Below are 16961 nucleotides of genomic sequence, written 5' to 3'. Positions count from 1 at the left end.
TAGGTATAAATTAGAATATTTTCCATCATCTACACATGCATTTACATGCAACTAAAATATATGGACTCATACAAGTGCCTTTCTTCCGGACTAATTTATTTTTAAAAAAATAATTAAAGGGTTTTCAAAATAGTCCATGCCTTGATATGTATGATTGAAAAGATTACTTAGCAATGAACAAAACCAACAAAATCCTATTTAAGTTTGACATGAGGAAGGCTGAGAACATCTGTGCTGTCTCCTGGCTTGCAAATGCTTTGAGATGATCTTGACATTCCAGTCCTTAGAGAGTCAGTAGAGAGAGTTGTTTCCACTAATGGGTGGGAAATGGCTTCAAAAGTTTCATTTTCTCTCTCTGTTTCCAAATCTTCATCGGTTATAAATAATTTTGATTCCCTCCATTTGCTATATAGTTCTTGGCTACTTCTTGAACTACTGGTATCACTTCCAGAAATCTGTAGATTCAGTTCTTCAGCTGTTGACTGTATAAGGTTTTGTACTGACAATGATTTTCCTATATCCATTTGTACTATTGGTTTCACGGAGACTAGAGGTTCACCCTCTGTATCAAGGCTTTTTCTCCACGAAAGATCCTTTGTCACACTGGACTGTGCACTTTGTCCATTATCCTTTGAGGCAACAAGGCAAGCGGTGACATCAGAAGTATTTTCCTGTGTGTTAACGGGAATAAAATGAATAGGCTCCAGCCTATTGATATGCTTTACTGATGAAAAGGGGGGTATCTGTAATGTAGTGGGTGCTGTTGGTTTAGATGTCTGGTTTATTTGGTTTAGTGCATTATTAGTGGACAGTGTTACAGGTCCATCGCTTGGCACCTGTGTGGCTTGACTATGCATAGTTGGACTAAAGGCATAGTAAGCTTGAGTGTTGAACTCATTTGGTGTCAATATAAGCTGTAGGCCACATGGCATGTTGACACTGGCTGATCTGGAAACAGATCCACTAGTCTGAGCAGAATTAGACAAATCTTTACTATCTACAGGACTCTGATAACCAGAGGTTTGATCACATTCAAAAGGTGGCATTTGAAATGAAGCCAAAGTCAATGCAGACACAGATCCTTTCTTCAAAACCTGTTGATAAATGTCTAGTAATGAATCTAATTTTGATTCAATAGATTGGACCTAGAGATAGAAGGAAAAAAAAGTTTACAATAAACATAAAAAAGTTCATAAACTAAGATTCATGCCATTAAAATAACATTTGTAACATACAATTTATATTTCATCATATATGATATATATTTTACACACACACACACACACATATATGTAAAACATTTTTAATCACAAAATAACACACATTTTGCAAAGGAAAAATGTGAATTTTGTTCAATTATTACATTTTTTTATTGCAAAAAATAATTCTTATCAAAAACATATGATTCAAGTTGTCATTCATTCTAACTAGCCCTTAATAAATTATATTAAAATCATGGAAATTCATGAAATATTTCTGTGGATCACTTAGGATATGAATTGCCACCATTCAGATTCATTCTATGTATATTCTATAGCAATGGAAGAATGACATAATTGTGCAAAATGCCATTGTCACTCTGGACTTCAGTAAAATAATTTAGCACAATCATCTTGTTGTATGAATAAATGGAAATTACTTTACCTAGCAAATATTAATGATGAATTTTATTCCTGAAATAGTTAAGTAACATAAAGCAGCCTCATGATCTTTAAGTTGTATTACCTGTTTTTCCACCTTGACTACACGCCCTAACATGCTAAGGTCATCAGTTGTCTCATTCTCTACAGTATTTTTCTCTCGACTTCTTTTATCAGTGGTAATTTGTCCCCTTCCAAGAATCTGATCAACCCTGCAAGATAGTTAAATATAGAGATATGCAAAAGGTAATAATGCATTCATTTGGAGACTAAGTATTCTTGTGTTATTGTAAGTTATTGGGCATATATATATTCTTAGATTTTTATTTAGGGTGCACATATTAACATGACTATTTTTAATACTTTCCATTGTTATAATTTCTAATAATCTAAATAGTTTATCTAAATGTGACCGAGACTAACAAATGTGTTTGTTTCTGCTGTATACAGTGCTCTCTGTTACAGATGAGTTATTGATGCTGCCAGATTTTTTTCTCTGAGTATGCTGGGAAGGAGTTGCCAAAATCAACTTGCAACTTTCCAGTGATCAGAGTTGACAAAGGTTAATAATACTAGAAAAGTTTTAGTGGATATAAATTAGGTTGTAGGGAAGAAGGGCACAGCTAGCAAAAACAGAAGAAATATGTCTACCACAAAAAAATTAAGTGTCTTAAAATACATGACTCAGCTTATGTGATACTACAAAAGGATTTTACATGATGAGACTCCTTTATAAAAGGACTTTTTGTCCTCTTACCGAGACTGAAGACTTTTAATTCTACACAGCATATCCAGATGACCTGCTGAATACTGTTCAATGACATCTTTGACATCATAGGGACGTAAAGTTTCTTTAAACTTCCTTTTGGCAACGTGAAATTTCATGATTCTATAGAAGGAATATTATCCCGAATCATTAATTCATATATTTTTTATGCATTTAAAAAGCTGACAAAAATAATTCATTCTGATAGGATCACATTCAAAATACTGTATACAATGGACTAAATTCTAAACTGGTTAAGGATGCTAGTTTTTCTTCTTGACAACCATGCAAAAATTACTTGTACTTAAGATGCTAACCTCCATAATTGAGTTGATAATTAATATGCCTGTGCAAACCCTCCAAATAGTTGGCAAAACATTGATAATTAAATTAATTATTCTATGAACGTGCTTACCTTGAAGAATGAATGCAGTCTATAGCATGAGAGAAAATCATGTATAGATTTAAAAACTTTTATTCTTACTCATTTCAAATCTATATCTCAAATCATTCAATCAGGTTCTACACAGATATGTATAATATACTGTAAAAGTCAAATTATATGTGAGGTCCCCAGCATGAATCTCATAAGCAGCAGTGGCTTAGAAACACTAACCTTGGTGCTTCTCAGTTTCCCTGCTGCACTCAGTTTTTACATTAAAATAAATATACTAAGAAATAGCAACAGCAACTGCTTAAAATGGAAAGCTGACCAGCTGTCAAGCAAAGTACCAGTCAACTTCATCCTCATCTATTCCAAAAAAATCTGTGGATTCAAATAGGCTGCATTAGCATTCTTAGAAAATAAAAAAGATGGTCAGTGGGTGGAGTCCAGTGCATTGTTTGAAAGAGCTTATCTGGGCCAACAAAAGAGAGAGCAAAGATCAGGAGTGGAAGGGAGGGCCATGAGAGGTGTGGGAGAATTTTCTTGGGGTATGTTTGAACTGGAGACGAGGCTGCATTATACTGAAGCACAGACTGAAGGAGAATTAAGGGGGGGGGGAGCTCAAGCCAAAAGCCCCCAAGCCCAAATACATTTTCCCAGGGAAACTAAAACTATTAGCTGAGCCATAAAACAGTTAGAATGGTAAAGAATGCTGATAAGCTGGAAAAAGATACTAGGAGGTAAGCAAAGCTCTGGGAAAGCAAAAGAAAGTAACTCCTTAGAAAGAAATTCTCCTCGAAATACCTCTTCTTTGTTCCTTCAAAACCCTATTGTTGTTGTAGTCCCTAAGGGCCTCACTGACCACATTAGGCATGTGATACGTTGTATCCAATCAAATATCTTGCTGTTGTATCCAATCACATGTATATACTAATTTGCATAAATCTATTAAAAGGGACTATAACCCCTCCCCTCTTCAGGCCTACCTTTGTCTCCAGCACTATCAATAAGCCAATTTGTGCTTCAGTGAAAAGTGTCCTGATCTTGGTTCATGTAAGTTTTTGACTCCTGGTGACTGCCTAGACAAATCTCTGCAGTTTTCTTGGCAAGGTTTTTAGAAGTGGTTTGCCCTTGCGTCCTTCCTAGGGCTGAGAAAGAGTGACTGGCCCAAGGTCACAAGGTGGCTTTGTGCCTAAGGCAGGACTAGAACTTACAGTCTCCCCGTTTCTAGCCTGGTGCCTTAACCACTACAACAAATTGGCATTCTCTCCCAAACTGGCGCACTCTCGGTTCATACATATCCCTGGGAAAATCCTCCTATAGAGGTGAGAAGAGGGGATGGAGAGAATCCGCATCAGTCTGCCTTCTAGAGCTTTTGGTACAGGTATGCCCACCGTGAGAACCATTTTATGCATTTGCCTATGTCATGGCATCCCTGCTACACCCAACGGCAGGAGCCCTGTGGGTTGAACGGTGATTCTGCCCTAGTTATAAAAAGGGTGTGTGGTGAGATCCTAAGCATCAAACTTATACTGTATGGGCAGTAGAAGTGAATCCTTCTTGCAGCTCTTACTTAGTAATTCATTCCCATCCATTTCTCCCCTCTCCTTCCTAAGTTAACTCGCAACCTGAATATAAATGCAGCTGTGGAAAAGGGCAGAGGAGCGAAAGATGATGGCACTCTAAGTCACAACTCTTTCCTGTGCTTTAGATGTAATTAAATGAGCATTGCGTTTGAAGATAGGGACACCTATCTTCCAGCATTTCTATTTAATTACTTTTTGTTGTTGATTTTTAACACTATTCTAAAATGTCCCTAAGTATGCCTCTAAAACTTTCCCTTTTCAGTTCCCACTCATTCAAATAAAAGCAATCTTGAAAGGCTTGACTGCTTGAATCAGCTTAATTATAATTAAAAAGGAAAAGGGAGGAAATCAGTCATGATATATATGTTAAGAAGCCATTTCCTAGTGTTAGCATTGTTCAAGAATTTTATCAGCAGAATACCACAAATGGCAATTGATATTATTTTCAGTATAATAAGGTGGTAATAGATTACACAAATAATGATAAATGCTTTTCCATTTAATGACATGATCTAGCCAAATGTAACACATTGTAATGATAATTATTTGTGATAGTAAATTTAGGAACGTGCTTAAATTTTTACTATTAATATCAATGGCCTTAAAAATAACTTAAAAATTATTTTACAATATTTTGCTGCATTGTAGCTATATACAGGTAGTCCTCGACTTGCAACCATTGTTCAGTGACCATTCATCATTCAGTGACTGTTTGAAGTTACAATGGTGCTGAACGAATTATGGTTACAACTGGTCCTTGGAGTTCTGGCCATCCCAGCACCCCCACGGTCAAGAGATTGTGAGCTGGGCACTTGGGAACCGGCTCGTACAGTTGCAGTGCCCCGCAATCACACAATTGCTATTTGTGACCTTCCCTGCTGGCTTCTCCAGAAAGCTAGTGGCAAAGCCATCAGGCAAGGTTGCAAGTCACTGGGGTAACTCTTCCCTACCCACACACCCTCCCCCAGCCCTTCTACGTTCGCGCCATGCTGGCCACTTGTGCACCCCTATGCACTGTCCCTGAACCTCATGTGCCTCCCTCACAACCATGTGCACTCCCATGCACCCTCCCAATCTTGTCACACCTCCCTTGCATCTTCGCACACCCCCATGCACCCTCCCTGACCCTCTCCACACCTCCCTTACACTCTTGCGCACCTCCGTGCACTCTTGCTGTGCCTCTCACCCTCACACCCCCCATGCACCCTCCCCATCCCTCATCACACCTCCCTCGCACCCTGGCAACCTCCCCCACCTTGCAGCAGCCACTTACCTGCCTGCTGGCCTGCTTGCAAACCGCCTGGGACTGACTTGGTTATGGGAAGCCGGCAGGAAGTTGCCACACCTAACAACCGTGGGATTTGGTTAACAATCAGGACTGCAGATTGCCGTCGCTAAGCGCTGTGGTCTTGCTTTATGACCACATCGCTTAGTGATGGAAATTTTGGTCCCAATTACCATTGTAAGTCGAGGACTGCCTGTACAGTAATATAGCAGGTTGGATGCTCTCCTTACTGTCATGCATAACCTTCTGTTTTGATCAGAAGATTTCAAAGTAGAAATTATTGGAGAAGGATATTTTCATATTACAGACAGTATTTCTCATTACCATTTATAGACTGGTCTCAAGGAAAAATTCTTGAATAATTGTACTAAAGTATCCCAAAATTATGCCATACAAACTTCTCTATATTTAATATGTGTCAATCTGGGGAGAATTATGCGTATGACATACCTCATATTTGTCTCCCAAGAAAATATTATTTCAACAACTGTAGTCTGAATTAGAATTTTATACTAGATAAAGAACATGACATGCTGTTATCCAAAATTTGTTTTTGCAGGAAATAAAATGACTGAAGAGTAAACTTATATAGCTGCTAAAGTTATTGAAAATCAAACACTTTTTTTCTTATCCATAGTACTGTATCTAATGTTTGGTTTTGGGAGCCTGGGAATTTACATAATAATACTTTTCAAACTTTTCCACAAGGAAGAAAAATCATTTAGAAAGCCTCCCATTCCTATTTTTCTTTCTTTCCCAGAATATCTTAACACATCTCAATGTAATAGCCTGAACAATTTAATTTCAAATTAAAGAACTGATTGTTCCTATTTTATATGATTGAAAGGAAAAAAAAGTGTAGTGAATGACAGCTGTATGCTGTTTTGTAAGCAACAGTCTGGAATCCAGTATTGTCTTCTAAGCTGTTTGTCATGTAATATACATGCTTTAAATTTCAACATTTCATTGTAAAAATAAAAGGGTAAACTTAAATATATAATTATATAAATACCTGTTTTATTGATAATGTAAGGTGGAAAGAATTGATACAAAATCCACTATCTCAGCTAACAGATATATAGTAAATTCAGTTTCCACATCAATGTATAAGCAATGTGTAGTATGTCATAGAACAGTGTTTTTCAACCTTGGCAACATGCTGGCTGGAGAATTCTGGGAGTTGAAGTCCACATGTCTTCAATTTGCCAAGGCTGAGAAACACTGTTGTAGAATCACAGATTTTTAGCAATATAAGGATCATCTTTAGTCCAGCCCCCTGTTCAGCTCTTTTGGTATAGTATCTGCTTATGAAAAGTCTTACATGTAGTTTTGGACTGTGCTAATGAAATCAATAGGAGTGCTTCTTAAGTGTACTTTTTTCTTACCTGATAGCTCGGATAACTGTTTTAAGTGCTGGGGTTAGATCTTCTACTGACACATCACACTGACATCCTCTTTCATCATATATGTCATCAGTACCAAGACTGGCATCAGCTTCAAGAGAGAAATTCCACATAAACAATACGCACAGTTATAGAATGCAAGTCTATATGAAGTTATTAACTGCATCTGTTGAGTGTGAAATACACTAAAGGAAATGTTTTAACTGAACCAATGTAATACAAAAGGGTTTCATTGCAAACAATATGATTGCAGGGAGTTTTTCCTCCTGATTTCAATAATGCACATAAAAGTCTGTTTTTTTTGTTTTTTTTTTAAAGAAGATGGGAAACTGTCAGTATTTAGATGAGATATGCATAACAGTCCCACTGGGATGTTGGATCAGTTAATTCACCTTATTCTAAGTCTAGTGGCAGACCATCTTAATATGTAGATTTCTGTTGTAAGACGGAGAAGTAGTTTCAAATAAACAGAATATGGGAAGGAATGTTGAATGTTGAAAAGAGGAGGATGAACTAAATGGATTCCACAATCATCTTAGACCTGCATGGATCAATCAAATATATTTAAACTACAAGTAGCAGGAGATAACCAATATATCACAGATACTTGCATATAACAAACTTCACTTTTTTATATATATGCAAGGCTGAGGTTTTGAATGCCTGTTATGTTTTGCTGCATAACTACTGTATTGCTTTTACTTATGGCATAAGTAAGAAACTTTTTAGGCCAGCAGGCACATTTGGAATTTTGAGAAAATGGTTGCAGGCAATTAAAACAAACTGTCTGTGATGCTCTGGGAAAGGTTTGTCTATTCATACAACGGTTGCTATAACAGGCAAGGCCACTCATGAAACAACTGTTTCCCAGAACATGGAGGAGGTTCCTCACTGCTTCAGCCTCCAGGATGCTCTTTACCACCCAAGGTTACCTGTGTCTTTAGTTTTGGGCGCTTGATACCCTTCCAAACAAAGCAGTGGGTTGCTATTCTCCAGCGTGTTTATTTTCTGAGAAGATGGGCCTATGTAGGCATACAAATAGATGATGCTTTAAGCAAAGACTTTGCTTTTGTAGCCTGCCAGTGTCCTGTTTAAGGTTTTAAAATGTAAACATCTAAAAACATGCACTGAGGTGAGATAGGAAGCCTGATGGATAGGAAAGGAGGTGAGTGCAGGGACTTTAATAACCATGGCCGATATTACCTCCCCATGCTCTGTGGAGTTCATGTACATGTATACAGTACTTCTGTAACACCTCTACTTAAAAACATGCTTTTCAAATCTTGCCTTTTTTTTTGCCAATTTTTTTTAAAAATTGAGCTTTGTAATAGGTGTCTGAATGTAGTGTGCTTGCTATCAAGCAGTCCAGACTGTAGATAGCAGTCCAAGCTGTGTCCTTAGCACATAGATAATAAATACTGTACATATTTAAACAATATTGTAATCAATTGGGAATATGCTACAGGAATAGTCAGAGTCAAAGCTGATTAAGGGAGAATCCTAGTTAGCCATAATCAAGCTTGATGGCACTGCTAAATTAAGCTTAGTGTGTATTTCTAATCTGCAAAGGTGAGTGCAGTGGGAAGGGAATATATGAGCTCCCAACCCACTCCTAATAGCTTACTGAATCATGTCTGTTAAGGTTATGTTTAAACTGACATTTGTTATCATAGCTTTTCCTTGGTCCTCCCTAAGAGAAGGGGGAGAGGAAGAAGCAGGATTGCTTATTGTGATGCAGGGCTCAGATTGGCAGAGAAGCTGAAACAGAAGGAATCTTTGCAACATCTTTCAGCTCTACAACTCCAATCTGATCTGCTGCCTCTGAGTCCTAAATACTATTCCTGCTGTAAAAGAGAGAGCTGAATGGCAAAGAAGCATCAAGTTGAAGAGCCAGGCCCCTGGCAGAAACAATCTCCCTGGGAATCAGAGTCATCATGGATGCCAGCTGAGCCAGGAAGGGGCTGGGAGCTTTACAAGGCAGAGATTGAGGTGGTTCTGCCTTGGAACACAGAGAATGGCATGAGTAACTCTTTGGGTCTAGCATCTTGATGGGATTGATTTACTGGCACTAGAGCTTGGCTAGCTAATTGTCCAGGCCCTCACAGTTCCTGGACCTCCAGAGGGGAGTGCAGCTTGGAGCTATTTTGTTTCATTAGTCTCAGCAATAAAAACTTGAAGTGACAATAATATAAACCAGCACAAAAAGGAAATGCAGTTCCTATTCTAGAGTTTAATAAATACATTTTTAAAAACAAAGTTGTATAACAAATGATCAGCCTTTCACAGTTACTAAAGCATTTCCTTGATATAGCTTGGAAAGTTTCATGAAAAGAAAATCAGCTTGCACTGCTTTCTATGCAATTCACAATTAGGTGTATTTATGATATACGCTGGAAAATTCTTCTAAAACTATCAACAAGTGGAGAATACTGATCTCATTAAGTCATCCCCTTTCTATTTAATAACTTCTCTATAATCATGAGTACCCTTATGTTATATCAGGTTTTTACTACCCAGGGTCAGAGTTGCTGCTATAAATTCTATCTGATCTGGAAATCTGGATGCTTCCTATAGCAATTAAAGGGCTTCTCTAAGACATGGAAAGTATCTTCTGAATAGAATTTAGGAAATTTTCTACTTGAAATATAGACCTTGTCCAATGGTATTTAATAGGATTTTATATTGTATGCATATATTTTGTATATATTTCATAGTATATAATTATATACCCAATAATAACAGTCAACATTGCATGATAAAATGATTTTGTATCTTATGGCAGCTTTTTTCAATGTGGTGCTTTTCAGATGCATTAGATTTCAGCTCTCATTAGGAATTATGGGATCTGAAGTCCACTATTATCTGGAGACTGCAAGGTTGGAGAAGGCTTCCCTACAGGTTAACATATTAAACCTGACTAACTTAGTTTATGTATGCATTATTTATTTTCAGTAATATCTTTTGCAGTTTAATTCTGGCAATAATTTTGGAACTATTAATGCACTTTAACTACTAATGCTGTGCTTTCGAAGTTATCAGTAGTTAAGGCATATCATTCTAGATAACAGAAATACTTTTATCAATCTACTTGTTGAGAGCTACCAGATGTTGGCATTAATCAAGCACTGATTAAGATCTAAAACTTAATTTCCCTGTAAGCCCACTGCAGCTGCTATTTGATCCTGGGAAAAGATGCACCTCTTGAAAGAGTTGCAGACAGGTGCTATATTTATGTCCCCCTGCACTCTGAAGCACCATTTAGGAGTGGAATCTGAAGTATTGCATAGCCCCAATTGTATATCAAATGCATGCTTTGGATACCCTGTTCCAAAGTGAAAGGTGTTGGCAGAGAGATATGTACATTAAGGGAAGTATTATGGTTCAGTGCCTGAGGGTCCCAGTTTGGATGTATGATGTGCCAGGAAGCTTAGATGTGTTAAGTATGAGTATCTGTTTGACTCTGAAGAGTATAAAAGAGCCCTGACCTACTTTCTTTCCTTCACCCTTTCATACCTTTTTAGATTTGCAGCTAAGTTATTTTGAAACAGACTGCCAATAGCTAATCACAAACAAGAAGGTGATGTAAGTTAATTGTAGAAAAATGACACACTTATGCAGGCAGAGGAATTGTGAAAAAGAAGGCAATACCATCTCATATGGAGAAGTGGGATAAAAAATAAATTAAGAGGGATTAGCTGGGAGACAAGGAGATGTGATATCACACTATAAGTTTTTAAAAAGGAGAGACAGCCAGAAAAAGGGAGAGGAAAAAGATTCTAGGCTTTGCCTCCCAGGAACAGACTGGCCTGTTGGTTCCCACTTTCTCCAGTATCCGTCTTTCACTCGATCCTACCTCTGAAAGACTGACAAAGTACAGTGCTATGGGACTTTGCAATGGATGGTGAGAACGGATGGCAATAGCATACAAGTTGAGTACGCCAGGAATATTTAAGAGAGTTTTTCCCATGCCCTGCTTCTTTTTTCCCATACCTTCTGTCCCTTTCCTTTCCCTAATCTGGGATGCTAAACTGCATCAACTTTAGGTGCTTAATTTTATAATTGTTTCTCAAGGTAAATCAAGCCACAGCAAAAGAGCAAACCTGGTATGATTTTAAGTCCTGATGCTTACAATTTACTGAAAGAACATGAATGGATATAATCTGGATGTGTATGTGGCATGGCCGTGTTGATGGAAGAGAGTGTGTGTGCATCTGAGTAAGTGATAATTCAAAAGATCAGGAAACTGGTAGTCCCCATTCAGTAGTCAGAAGACTACCAGGCCCTCGGCAGTGATAAATCTAGTGGGCCTGAGGGTCCCCAGTCAGTGGGCAGAAGATCATCAGTCTTTCCATGGTTAGAGATGTGCAGGGAGGTTGTTGTTGTTGTTTAGTCATTAAGTCGTGTCCGACTCTTCGTGACCCCATGAACCATATTGCGCCAGGCCTTCCTGTCCTTCACTGCCTCCCTGAGTTTGCTCAGTTTCATGCTCATTGCTTCAGTGATGCTATCTAACCATCTCATCCTCTGCCGTCCTCTTCTCCTTTTCCCTTCAATCTTTCCCAGCATCAGGGTCTTCTCCAAAGAGATCTCTCTTCGCATTAGGTGACCAAAATATCTGAGCTTGAGCTTCATTATCCATGCTCTTATTATACAGCGATTTTCTTTCAACAAACATTTACTCCTTGCAATGGACCATATACTACCCACTTCCTGTGTACCAGCTTTTTCATGTCTTAATATGACTCTATCCATTTTCCCATCTTTAGTAAACATTCTACCAAGGGACACAAATTCATCTACTTGCTCTGTTTTTTCCAATATTTTCACAGCATTTATCACTTTCTTTTCATCATTTATAGCATTTGTTTCAATTCACTCTTTAGTTACCATACAAATCTCTAAATAGTCCTTCAAACATTCACTCAGCCCAAATCATTTCATATTTTTATATATTTTATATTGTATTCCATTCACTTTGCTGGATGCTTGCTCTTTAGCTCTCTTCACCTGCTTCCAAAACAATTTTTAATTTCCATCAATCTCATTCTGTATTTCCTTTGCCTATTTTAATCATAAGCATATCTTGCTCTCTTTGACTATTCTTTGCAAGTACATTTTCTGTATATTGATAGTATGCAGTAGCTTTCTCTCATCCTCACATTTGCAGTAAACATTGTCTTATATGCATTTTTTTCTCATCCACAGTTTCCTTCATTTCAATGTTCTACCAAGCATCATTTTCATACCTCCCGTACCGTAGCATAACTTTACACAGTTCAATGGCATTCTCTAACATAATTATTTTCTCACTATTCCAAACAGGTTCCATATCCTCTTCCTTATTTCCATTTTGCATTTATTCTTTGGAAAATTAATCAATGTTCTAATACTTTGTCATACAGGGCTCATACTTTCCCCTCCTACACTTTCCCTGCTTTTACTTCTTCCCTTAACTGGGTGTGCATGCTTCTACTTCTACAAATAATACTGTGTACTGCTGAGATCTACCTATATCTATATTCACAAATTATACAGATGCACTCTACACTACTAAAAACTGGTCTGTCCCATGTTCATTATCCTTATGCCCTTCACTCATTCTGTCAGTTATTCATGAGAAACAATAAAATCAATCATGCTTTTCAATTCATTCTTTTGCCATGTATATATATATGGATAGACTTATGCTTAAACCATGTATTCAAAACAGACCTTTTTCTAAGCAGATACTCACTAGTCATCATTCTCATTCATTCTTGCAACTCAAAATAGCTGACCCATTTTTGCTGTTTTATTTCATCTCATTCCCACCCATCCATTCATGTCATCTCACAGAAGATCTTTTTTTCCTCCTGAATTGCATTCATTCAGAATAATGCACGTTTTTTCCTGAAAGTCATCTCTGGCTCTTAAGTTGTCACCATACACTGAAACATAATATGTGACTATCACCTACCTATAGATTCTTACTTTTATGTGCACCCATAGCAACCTAGAACTTACCCATACCTACATTTTGACATACATTTTAACCCTTTCATTCATGATTAAACCTATCCTTTCACTTCCCTGCATGTATTTCTCAACTCCATTCCACAAAATAAAAGCATGTTCATTCAGATTTATTACATCTTTTCCTTTTCTCTTAATTTTACAGACACATATCTACCTTTTCCTTTTAATTTGTTAATTCAGGATATATGTTCATTTTACATTCAAGTTGCAATCTTCTATAAGCTATAATTCATGCCTTGGCTTTCTGTATCTCTGGACCTATTAATCACTACAGGCAACAGATGTAGAGATAGTTAGCAGAGGGACTCTGCACTGTTACCTTCTTTCCTTGTCTAAAATACTGTAGTTGATTTGCATGTGTCTATGTAACACATCTCTTATTGGTTAGACTGATGTTCTTATGGCTTTCATCATTTTCTTCCTTTCAGTTCAGTCTTCTTTCTCTTCTGTACAGTTCAGACTCTTACCTGACTTGCTCTCTCTCATTAATAAGGAGGAGAGCACATTGTAGGATCTTAGCTGCAGATAGACTTAAGTAATTAAGCCTTTTCTCTCACCATGCAATTTTATAAACAAAGTTTATCTGTATTTTCTTTCAGACATTTATGCACTTTTTTCCCCACTGTATAAAGCTATTTACTATCCAACAGTGACATCACTGAAAGAATCCAAAAATATTGATCTCCACTGATCATCATGGCTTTGGTTGGTTGAGTCTAGATAGAGAAGGTCTAGATCAGGTTACCAGCCTTCTTTGTACCACTTGCAGCTTTCCCTGCTAACATTAAGGGCAGTGCTAAGCAGTTGTGGTACATTTTGCCAGAAGAACAACCAAGGCCCAGTCTGCTTATGCTATGCAAATGAGGTTCTTTACATTGACACCATCTTGCAAACCAACATACTCTTGTCCACAGAATAGGCAAGTAGAAGGAATATGTAATATACTGCACACTCAGGATGCTCAGTTAATATTAATTACATAAAATTCATATATTATTTTTAAATAGCAGAATTGTTGTGGCATAAATTCCTGTAGATTATAGTCCACTTTATCAGATGGAGTCTGGAAAAATGAATGCCACAATAAGCTAATTAGCTTTAGGATGTCAAAAGGCTGTTGGAAAAGAATAAAATGACCACTACTTTACAACTAAATTTTAAAAAATATTTTCAATAGCTTATTTCTATAAATTGAAAAATAATTAGGTTGTAACTGTAAGATCTGTCCCCCCCGAAATTCTTTGTTAAACTTATGTTCAAGCTTCTTGAAATAGATATTTATTTTTTTGATAGCCCAAAGAGGATAAATGTAAAAGGCTTTACTATGTACATAATTTGAAGAACCAGTAATCAAGGAGGTATTTATGTACTATATTCTTTTACCTTAATTAGTGCCCTCTTCCTGTGCTGTTGCTCATTCTGCCTCCTTTAATAAAGCATTTTTATTAAAAAAAAAATTAAAAAGGTCTACACTGTTGTTTCCTGCTTGTTGGTTTGTGACTTTTCTGAGATTCAATATGGCAGATATGGCAGTTTCCTTGTATGATTCCTTGATTACTCTTCCATAGTATAGTCCCCTGCGTGGAAACCACATGACCAATACTTAGAACCAGGTTGCTCACTGGGTTGTAGTGGAATCCACATTTATATGGTAATGCTTAGTAAAAGGCTTTCAGCAAAAGTCAGAAGGGATTGTTGTCCGCCTACATAATCCCTCTTTATTCTATAATCCAGTTTTCTGGAAGCTATTCATCAAGAGGTGAGTGGGAGCATGTTACCACAGCATGATGTGACTGTAGAACAAAAAAGTTCTTAAGAAAAAGCAATTTCTCTCTCCTGCTACTGATTCCATGTGTATAAGGGAGGCTCTTTCCAGGACAAATATCATGAACAATGTGACAATAAATAAATCTTTCTGTGATTGAGTCTAATGGATACTCAATATGATTATAATATATGCCATTTAACTTGTATGAACAAGCTTTGCATGCCAAATGTCTATATATTGGTTTTCTGTTTTTCATTTAATAGTGAAAGGCAGATATAAACTTGTTCAAAATGTTCATCTTGTAAATTGACAACTGTCATTATTAATGTATAGCTAGTAAAGAGACACACATCATAAATGTATGTTAAGTGCTAGTCAGAAGTATCCAGTTGCCTAGTTGTCCAGCCTATGGGGAGAGGGTGAGCACTGGATAGGGCCACTAGGCCTGGGGGAGAGATGACAGACATTGGGGAAAGTTAATATATTGGGGAAGTTGGGGGCAGACAAAAACATTGCAGTGGTGACGCACAATGGGAGATGGGGTGGGAATCAGAGAATGGAGTCACAATGTCTTGTACTGGTACTGTGTTGTGGCCTTCTGCACTTGCCTCCAAAGCCCAGTCATCAAGCCTAGCAACCCTGGGCTCTGACTGCTTCTGCTGAATGCCAGGTCAGTCTTTAATAAGGCTGTTGGCCATATAAGGTAGAACAGATTAAGAACTTAATGCCATGTAGGTCAGGACTACTTTTAATAGAATCTTGCAAGTCTGAACGGGCTTCCCACTCCCTCAGTTTATGTGAACTAGAAAGGGGCCTGTCTGAGATGTTTTCTGAAATTAGTTTTTTGGAACAGGCTCTAGCTCGGCTTATCTGACTATTGCCTTGGTAGAGGCTCTTCCTCCTGTCCTTCAAGGCCATTCCCTATGTCTTCTACAAACACTCACCTCATCCGTAATTTAATAATGGATGAGAGTGCTGACCTGGCATGCATTACTGGGACTTGGTTAGGCACAGGGTATATGTGTCCCCTTTCGAAAATTTACCCATACAGGTTTCAAGTGTGGCACCAGCCATGACCTTGGAGTAGAGATAGCGGAGGGCTGTGATTATCCCTGAGACTCTGGAGATTGTCAAGGGCTCTGTCAGCACTTTTCAGGTGCTGCCCCATAGAAAGCTGGGTATGAGGTTGGGCATTTAAAGATCAGCTGGGATTGCTGCTCCTGTATCAGCATTCCTGCTGTATAGCAGCTTCTTTGTGATGCTCCATGCTTTGTGATGCTCCAGGTTGGCAGTGGAATTCCCTAGGCTTATGGTGCTGGAGGATTTGAACCTGCCTTCCTTAGGTGCACATTCAGCAGCTCAGGAGTTCATGGCTACCACCTGACCCAGCTTATTGAGGACTCAACTTAGAGTTGGGGCCACATGCTAGTCCTATTTTTGTCTCAAGAGAGTGGCAGTGTGATCTGGAGTTGAAGAATATTGCCGTTGGTTCTCTGTCATGGATTCCACTTCCTGGAATTTTTTATGACTGTTCCCCACTGCCAGGAGTAAGAACCTATTTGATTGGTCCACCCCAGACACTTGATGGACCCAATTTGGTTTCAGAGGAAACAGGGTTGTCTGTGAGGTTTTGATCCCAGTTCAACTGAGGCATGAGTCACTGATTGGAATGAGAGGGTGAACTACCTTTATTGAGATTAGCTATAATAGCAGAATTTTGCAAGTCTGATTGTACTATTACTTCTCCCCTTTACATTCCAGTGAACCAGAGATGCATCTTCCCAATTTCTCAGGAATTAAAAAATGTTTTAGACCCTCTTGCCTAGGTAATGGTTCTTGCATAGCTTGGTCAAGGTCCTCTTCCTTACTCTCTACACTTTGGACCAGATTGTCCCTGTGTGGATTCTCTCTGCACACCCACCCCAATGGACTCCTTAGTTTACAGAGGATCAAGCAGTCGAAGAGATGATTAGAGGCTTACTGGAGGAAGATGAAGAGTCAAGACTGAGCACATGTAAGAATTTTTCTTAAGGTCTACCTTATGGCAATAAGAATGGTAAAATGTGTTTATGTATGCACTCTGACTGTGTTCTTTAAATGCTGGCCAGTGGCC

At 38.0% G+C, this 16961-nt stretch overlaps 1 protein-coding gene across 1 annotated transcript in view; it reads right to left on the bottom strand.

Moving 5' to 3' along the window:
* The window catches only part of KCNQ5 (potassium voltage-gated channel subfamily Q member 5), a 352113-nt gene continuing 335152 nt past the window's right edge, over positions 1–16961 (bottom strand). The window contains exons 12-15 of the mRNA XM_088150699.1: positions 7048–7156; positions 2398–2529; positions 1726–1852; positions 1–1145 (exon numbers count right to left, since the gene is read on the bottom strand). Coding sequence (XP_088006825.1) covers positions 195–1145; positions 1726–1852; positions 2398–2529; positions 7048–7156 — 1319 coding nt within the window. The 3' untranslated portion in view covers positions 1–194. The remainder of the gene's footprint in view (positions 1146–1725; positions 1853–2397; positions 2530–7047; positions 7157–16961) is intronic.

Source organism: Python bivittatus, unplaced genomic scaffold, assembly GCF_059951505.1.
Source record: "Python bivittatus isolate LINGU-HERP-01145 unplaced genomic scaffold, Pbiv_v1 ctg000020_np1212, whole genome shotgun sequence".
Lineage (NCBI taxonomy): Eukaryota > Metazoa > Chordata > Lepidosauria > Squamata > Pythonidae > Python > Python bivittatus.
Note: the sequence above shows the minus strand (reverse complement) of the source record. Positions and strands in the feature narration are given on the sequence as shown.